The sequence below is a fragment of the Agrilus planipennis genome, unplaced genomic scaffold, assembly GCF_000699045.2.
Source record: "Agrilus planipennis isolate EAB-ADULT unplaced genomic scaffold, Apla_2.0 scaffold57, whole genome shotgun sequence".
Lineage (NCBI taxonomy): Eukaryota > Metazoa > Arthropoda > Insecta > Coleoptera > Buprestidae > Agrilus > Agrilus planipennis.
The window spans coordinates 197,626-206,030 of record NW_020438879.1 but is presented as its reverse complement, the minus strand read 5'-3'; the positions used below and the strand labels follow the sequence as shown (position 1 = coordinate 206,030).

Sequence of the window (8,405 nt, the reverse complement as noted above, 5' to 3'; positions counted from 1 at the left end):
ATTTTTTGCGCTTACATTGCAAACGCTGGCTGAACCCTACGAGATAGATCAAAATAATATATTACAGTATTGTACACCTTAAAAAGGTCTACAAAAAAGTCCGGGATGGTATATGTCTATCTCTTAGGGATAACCCACAATAACAATTTTTTATCCTTTACTTTTTACGAGAAATATTTACGAAGCGATTATAAGCAATACAGTATTAATCCTTATCCAATTAAGTACTATTAAATACATTGTGCATTTAATAGAGAACAATATGGCCCTTTACAGCATGTAATTTAAATGAATTTCGAACATATTACAGACTTAAAATGCAGGGACATAGCGGTTGCGGCGATACCGGCCGATTTGTATTGTCAACTGACAAAAAAGCTGTGATTATTGTATATGAAGACATTCTATAGTATATTTACTATCAGCATTGCACCCGTGCGAAGCATAGTGTACAAATAATACCATTAAACCAATTCCCTAACCCCTATCTCGGTATGTTTGTGTGTTTGAAGAAGTTTCACTTCCGTAGCGTGTTGTATAATTACACGTTGGATTTTTTTTGTGAATAAAATATTACTGGCTTACCACAACATCGTCGTCTACCATGAGAGTGTGCTGTTTAAGAGAAGGCCTCCTAATACCAACGGTGTGCCAATGATTGTCGTTAAGAGGAGTTTTAGAGGCATCTTTCAGTTTAATTGCTCCTTCGCCGACATTCAGTACGTAGTGGATATGTCCGTTAACTAGCTCTATAGCTATAAAGTCGTCTTTCTTTCCACCGTTGAACAGAATCAATCCATTTGCATGTTTTGTTTTAAAAAGGAAATCAACGTGAATACTGGAGTATGCTCGCAGCATGGGCAGTCCTGAAGGACCAGAAAATCTGACCGTTAGTAGAGCGAAGAAAAGCTATTGAGACACTCTATCCATAGATCGATAGAGTATGTGCTGACTAACTTTAGAAACTTTCAAATGAAAACTTAATCACATATTCCCAAAACAATTCTTCTGTTTCCTATTTGTTTTTCAATTTTAAAACTTTGTCAGGTTGCTATTGGTTAGAATTGATTTATTTACGAAATATTTTAGGTACTAGAAGTTTCACTGGCTTGCAGACTATTGAAGAAAAATGTTTTATCTTTATGATAAATTTTTCGGTAAATCAAAATTCAAGCTAGAAATTATCGCAAAATAGATAATTATAATTTACTATGTACATTGTACATCTATATAGAAAATTCAAATGCATTAAAAAAAAAAAATAATAAGAGCATCCCGTAATAAAATTTAAGTATTTAATCTTCTTCATTTTAGGGCATAATCGAAATATTAAAGAAAAATAAGATAATACAGGAACATTTGGAATTTGAAATATTTTAAAACTGTTTACTGTAGTTTATGTAAATATTCCTGTGATACGATATGATTAGGAAGCTTATGGTTCGGAAGGATATTAACATGCACGAATAACTTTTTATCATCACCTATAAACGTATGCTGTGAGCGAAATGTAACGGGTCGATGGAGATTATTTATGAGACGTTTCACGAACTTTGCTGCCACTTTGATTGCTGGAAATCCAGCGATTTTCTGCTCGGTGCTTGACGACTTGGCAAGCTCGATATACGATATTCCATTGAAATAGAACTGTTGGATTTCTCCAACAAAGTTTGGTACTGTCGTCGACATGCCCAGTTCATCTTGGACACCTCCAATGTAAATCCGTCGCCATTGAAGTGTCGTGTATGTGCCATGTGTCTCAGCTGTAATGTTCGATACATGGGATCGTCATTAGTCCCACTCAATAATAGTTATTACAGAACTATTTTAGTCGAAGACAAACCAACAAAGTATATACTTATAAAACTCGATAACTTTTATAAATTAATTATGCGAATGACATCCAAGGTGGGAGAGTTTTGTGGGATAGGGGTAAAATTGTGTTATTTAGTCCTTCCTTATTGAATCGCAGTTCAAAATTATTTCCGATACTAAGGGCGTTCGTTTATAAATATATACATTGAAAATAACGAAATATTGTTTTGAAGTATTTCTGTTATTATCATCATAAGGTCGTCAGTCCTAAGACTGGTTGGACACGTACCTCCACTCTTTCCTATCCTGAACTAATCTTTACATTTCCCAAATAGAACAACACACGTCGTTAACTACTTGCGAACAGTAATCTAATCTAGGTCTAACTCTATCCTCTTAACTCCTGTTTTTGCCTCTAGTATGTCTCTAACTAGACCTTCATGCCTAACGACCTATTTTGCCTATTTTTTATTGACTTCTATAGCCCTCTGTTTTTCTATTCTCTCTAATATCTCTTCATTTCTAACCTTCTCTATCCACGGTATCCTTATCATTCGTTGGTAACACCACATTTCGAACGCTTCTAATCTTTTCTTTTCCGTCGCGCTCACCGTCCATATTTCGCACCCATACAGCGCCGCTCTCCAAACATACACCTTTAACAATCTTTTTCGACTTTCCAACCGTTCGCGAGCATAGAATTGACTTCTTTTTAATAAAGGCAACTCGACCTTGCATTTTCTTCTGCTTTATATCCCTATTATTCCTTCCGTCCTAACTAATTTCAAATGATTTTTAATGAATTTAAAACATAACACCTGGAGACGAGGTGATAACGGTCTCCTTGGTCCTGAGGTATCTTGTAGGCCGTCGCCGATTATATATTCGTGTCCAGCGATCTTCAAAACGCTCGAGTAACAAAATCGGACTTACTATTTCTATCATCATTTCATGAATCGAATGCAGAAAACCGCATATCGATCCGACTTACTGCACAAAATTCGAAGGTCCAGTCTTTTATTTCCTCAACTATAACTTTGGATATCCCATAAAAAATAGTAAGTAGCTATGCAAATTGTATGAGTTCGGAATATGATGTGTTTTTTTATGGTATTGCTATTTCCATTTCTAATCTGAATGATATCCCTTTTTATTAACGAGTTGTTAAAACTTAAAATTACTTACATCGATCATGGGTTGAAGTTAATAAGAAAATTGGAATGTAAATTATTCCAGAAGTTTCCTTAAGGGATAAAGTACGAGATAGGAATCCGTTTAATATCACAAGATGTAAGAACGTCGAAGAGGGTAATGGATACATATATATACTTTTGTACATTTTTTACTATACATACATAGATTGATTGGGATTATTAAAACAATTTGGTAAATATAGTTCGTTGGAACCGGGACTTCTGGAAAAGTTACGAGCACTTTTTCATAATATTTTAAACAAAACAATTAAAATTAACGCCTCACGAAATGGAATCCTAGTTAAGCATCGTTTATAAAAATTCACAGGTATGTAGTGGAATTTTTCTGTAATATCACGCAATCCTTTCGAGTAAATGTATTTACTGTTAATGAAAAGATTTTTGCTTTTATGAAAAGAAAATAATTTTGGACAAATTGTGTGAGCTCCAAGAATTTTGATTACTTCCTGGATATAAAAAGCCTTTCAGAAGAAAAACGTTTTGAAATAGAAGGAACAAATGTAATAGAAATTACTCACAACCCCAAAGGTTGGAGTGACACTTTTAAATAAGATCTAATATCACTTTTTTCAAGGAACTCCTAGTTTAACTATTAGTAGCATATTTTTGATACGGCATTCTTAAATGGATTAGTTGTCATAAAAATAATAAACACATGAAAATATGTACTGATTAAAAGTGAGTGAAAATTAATAGTTAAACTAGGGGTTCTGTGAAAAAATCGGTTGTCTGTAAAGTCGGTTTACTGACGATAGTTGAACGTGACAACGTCATAAGAAAATACTGATGGAATGGTTTCATTTTTCAAAAGAAAATTTTAATTTTATTTGTTTGGTAGATGTTTTGTATGGATATAGAGAAGGAGGTAAATGGAAATGTATTATTGTATAGCAGCTGTCCACGCGGACGCATCGCTCACTCAAGTAGGAGAGAGACAGATGTCGAACGCTGCCGAACGCGGAGGCCGATTGTGCCTCTTTGTCGCTCGTTCCGCGCTCTCGCTTGCACTTCAAGCCTTAAATGGAACGCCTCAGAGCGAGGTAACGCCGCATGAGTCATGTTTTTTCGTGCGTGTAGCCGGCTCCATCGAATTATAAGACGTTGTCACGTCAAAAAATTATAATTAGAAGGCATTTCATCTTACAAAAAGATTAAGAAACGCTGTGTTGGGTGGTTGATTAAACTACTACAATGATCTATTAAATAACGTTTTGGATATGCAATATGAATACTGGAGAGAACATTACATGAAAAAAGGCAAAAATTATTTACTTACCCCGCAAAGGTGTATGCCCATCTAACTGAAGTTTCAAATTAACTCCCCGCCTCGAAAATTTGATAGTGTGCCATTCGTTATCATTGACGTGTTGACCAGCCAGAAGAATCTAAAGTTTGTATATAAAAATGAAGAAATAGAAGTTTTTGAGATAACGCTCATTTAAAACTCAGAATAATTCAAAAAACGAGCATTATAACTTAAAAAACTGCACCCAGATCAGATACGTATTCTTAAAAGCCCAAATGTTTGAATACATCTTAATAGAATATGAGACGATTTTTCGGACTTTTATTGCTACGTTACTCGGTTTTACCATTGACGATTTGGGAATAAAACAACTCAATTTGCAATTATTTAATAAATTTACAATATTATGAGTTAAGTTACCGACATAATTTTGAAGCATTTTTAAAAGGTTTTTTGAAACGTCGAATTTCGACCACAGGCGATACTAATTTAAAGAAATAGATGAAATAGACTATATGTATAATAATAAAAATTGCATTTCATATAGCAAAGAAACGTTTATAATGATTTTTAGTGTTAGATTAAGTGTTATTTTTTTAGCAATGTTCCTATTTCTAATTAATACTGTTTATATTAAAGAATATCACTTTACTTACAAAACACTATATTGTTTTTTCATTGTTAACCTGATTCGTAAAAAAGTTAAGCTAATATCTGATCAAAATGAAATCCTTTCTACATGACACATATTCTACTGACAGAGCTGCCCCAAAATTAAACTTCAGGCCCAAACTAACGATTCTACAAAACTATGGTTTATTGTATTAACGCCTTGAGAATGGATGCTCGTTGTAATAATAATTAAACCGTTGTGTATTAGAGCAATGAAAATCAACATTTTATTTTATTTTGTGTTGCTGTAGTTATTCTTTCCCTTTTTTACAGGAACAAACTCCTGTCGTCTCCCAGAATCAACATTCTGGGTGTGATTTATCGAAATAGAACCTCCCCATGCAAGTTTTTCATAATTGGTCTATTTAAAGCTAATTCCATGAAAAAAGTTATTTTCGAAAAAGTTGTGATACGGAAGTTTTACTACGTACACTGATATTTATTACTTTTTTACCATATTCTTACCTTATCCTTCTCTTTGTCCTCGTCCTTTTTCTTTCTCACTCCCATCCTTAAAGCCATTCTAATTCTTCCCGCTGCTACCGCGAGTTCAACACGGTCTCCTGTCTCTGCTGTACTTGTTATAAGAAGAAGTCCCAAAGGTTTTTTAGTTCGAAATCGTAGAACGATTTCTTCCGTTTGTGTTTCCATTTCTGTGTCCATAGTGACCTTACAATTTCAAATTTTCGTTTTCAATAATTAAATTAAGGAAATTGTTGAAGTTATAACACACATATAGGTAGGTACTACATGCTTATTTCAAATTAGAAATTTTTGTTTAATGGTACTTGGATTTTGTCATGATGCCGTCGTATTGTAATAAAACAAATCAAAAAATACAATTAGTCGGTATTTGCAAAATTATAAATGCCCGAGAACTTTAAATATAAATGAAATTAAGATATTCAAGTTTCTAAAATTGAGGACTATTTCTTCCATTTGATGAGGAATCGTTGGGAGGCGAAACAATTAGATACTGTTGTAATAAATGATACATGTAAATAAATCAGATTGTAATCAGGACAGGTCTAAAAAAAATTTTAAATGTTTTCAGATTTATACCTATACATTTCGTGATACTTTTTAGAGAAATGGAATTTTCGACCACGCTTAGTCAGGAAGTGTTTCTTTGGCTATGTAATGTGGCAACATCAGCATAAAGCTCTTGGTTTGGACAATGTAATACACATCTTAATATCATTAAATAAATACGATGCATAATGTAGCATTAAGTCATCTTAGTTTATCTTCATCATAAGTTCGTCAGTCCTAAGACTGGTTGGACACGTACCTCCACTCTTTCCCTATCCTGAGCTAAACTTCGCATTTCCTTAAAACTAGAACAATTCACATCCTTAACTACTTGTGAACAGTCATCTAACGTAGGTCTATCTCTACCCCTCCTAACTCCTGTTTCTGCCTCTAATATGTCTCTAACTAGCCCTTCATGTCTGAGAAGGGGTCCTACCAACCTATCTCGCCTATTTTTTATTGACTTCCATAGAGTCCTCTGTTCTCCTATTCTTTCCAATACCTCTTCATTTCTAACCTTTTCTACCCACGTTATCCTCATCATTCGCCTATAGCACCACATTTCGAAGGCTTCTAACCTTTTCTTTTCCGCCGCGCCCACCGTCCATGTTTCGCACCCGCACAACACCGCGCTCCAAACATACACGTTTAACAACTTTTTTTGAATTTCTAAATTAACCGTTCGCGAGCACTGAAGTGACTTCTTTTTATTAAAGGCGACACGACCCTGCGCTATTCTCTGCTTTATATCCCTACTACTCCTTCCATCCTGACTTATCTGACTTCCTAGATATCTAAAATCAGCCACTTCTTCTAATTTTTCGTCTCTTATCTTTATATTTGCTCTTTCCTTACTTTTTCTTCCCTTGCATACCAGTACTTCAGTTTAACTTTTATTGATTTTCATACAGTACTGATCTGAGAGTACCGCTTCCATTTAATTTAAAGCTATCTCTAGGTCCTCCTTGCTAGATGCTATATCATCTGCAAATCTAAGCATACTAATCTTTTGTCCCTGTACATCAATCCCTACAGTTGTACTGTCTTTAATGATGTTGATCGCGTCTTCGATGTATAGATTAAAAAGTAGCGGCGACAGTGTACATCCCTGTCTGATTCCATTCCTAATATTTACTTCTCTACGTTGAAGCTCCAGCTCTATAACTGCCTGTTGCTCTTTATACAAATTAAGTATCACTCTTCTAGTTATGAAAACATTAATGTTTTATTAAAATCATTTTAATTTAAGAATGGTAAATTGAAAAAATAATGGTGGAGGTGCTGGGCGTCGTTTTATACGTACCATATAACGTGAACGTGGAAACTTGATTTACATTTGAGAGAATGAAACTTTCATTTAAAAGGTACTGTTCGCAAAGATGAAGTGTTATCTATTGTTTTGTTTGATTGCTATTTCCCGTGCGTTAGTAATGAGCAAAATTAGTCTTGGTTTTGAAGTCTTACAAAGACTGTCTTTTTACTGACAAGATCAAGACCAAGACCAAGACCGAACGAAGAAGACCATGACTAAAACTAACACCGCACGAGCAAGACCAAGACTAAAACCAAAACCAAATACCCAAGAAAATTATGGATTTTTGAGTTAAACTATTTGAAGCAACTTTAATATACTTTCTTCTTTTCTTGGAGTAAAACATTTTTAGGATCTATTTTCAGTTTGCTTTACAAGATTTTAATACTAAATATAAAAAAAAGAAACTTTACGACTGTTTGAAAACAGGGATCTACAAGAATGTCCTCAGAGTAAGTGTTCTTTGTTCTTATGCCTGCATAACACATGGTTGAAATATGGAGAGAAACTATTTTTTTTTTATATTTTTTACTTCTTTCAAGTACCTTGTACTATTTTGTTCGCTAAAAGGTCAATTTATGCGTTGGAAGAAGGGTCAATTTATTCACAGTTCCCAAGTTTTCATAACTTTCACAACTATCGATTCTATTTTACTCGATTTTCTTTAAAAGTCATGACAAGCTCGTATGTATGACAGAAAATTTCAGCTGGGACTGGGACAGTCTTCTGAAATACAGGCAAAACGTTCACCGAACGCAAAAATTGCGCATTTGTTTACCGGCATTTTTTCTTTTTATGTACCGTACTACGAGCGAAAATGCGTAATTTGGTGAATGGGTTGAATATATTTCATCATCCACGTCCATCAGAAAAAATTGTCTACTTCTCTGAAAATTTGTCCTAAACTAATCGAGCTTTTAAAATCTTTTGAAAAATAGCGCACCTCCGTGTAAAAGTTTTAAATTATATTTATTGGACTTCATGTCATTGTAAGGTCGTTAGTCCTAAGACTAGTTGGACAAGCACCTCCTAACCTGAGCTAATCTTCTCATTTTCTTAAAGCTAGAACATCCCACACCCTTAACTGTTTGCGAACAGTAGTCTAATCTAGGTC

At 34.3% G+C, this 8,405-nt stretch overlaps 1 protein-coding gene across 1 annotated transcript in view; it reads right to left on the bottom strand.

Moving 5' to 3' along the window:
• The window catches only part of LOC108740482 (neurexin-3-like), an 18,978-nt gene extending 13,366 nt beyond the window's left edge, over positions 1–5,612 (bottom strand). The window contains exons 1-4 of the mRNA XM_025981476.1: positions 5,413–5,612; positions 4,306–4,414; positions 1,485–1,763; positions 589–866 (exon numbers count right to left, since the gene is read on the bottom strand). Coding sequence (XP_025837261.1) covers positions 589–866; positions 1,485–1,763; positions 4,306–4,414; positions 5,413–5,610 — 864 coding nt within the window. The 5' untranslated portion in view covers positions 5,611–5,612. The remainder of the gene's footprint in view (positions 1–588; positions 867–1,484; positions 1,764–4,305; positions 4,415–5,412) is intronic.
• Positions 5,613–8,405: the final 2,793 nt, after the last annotated feature.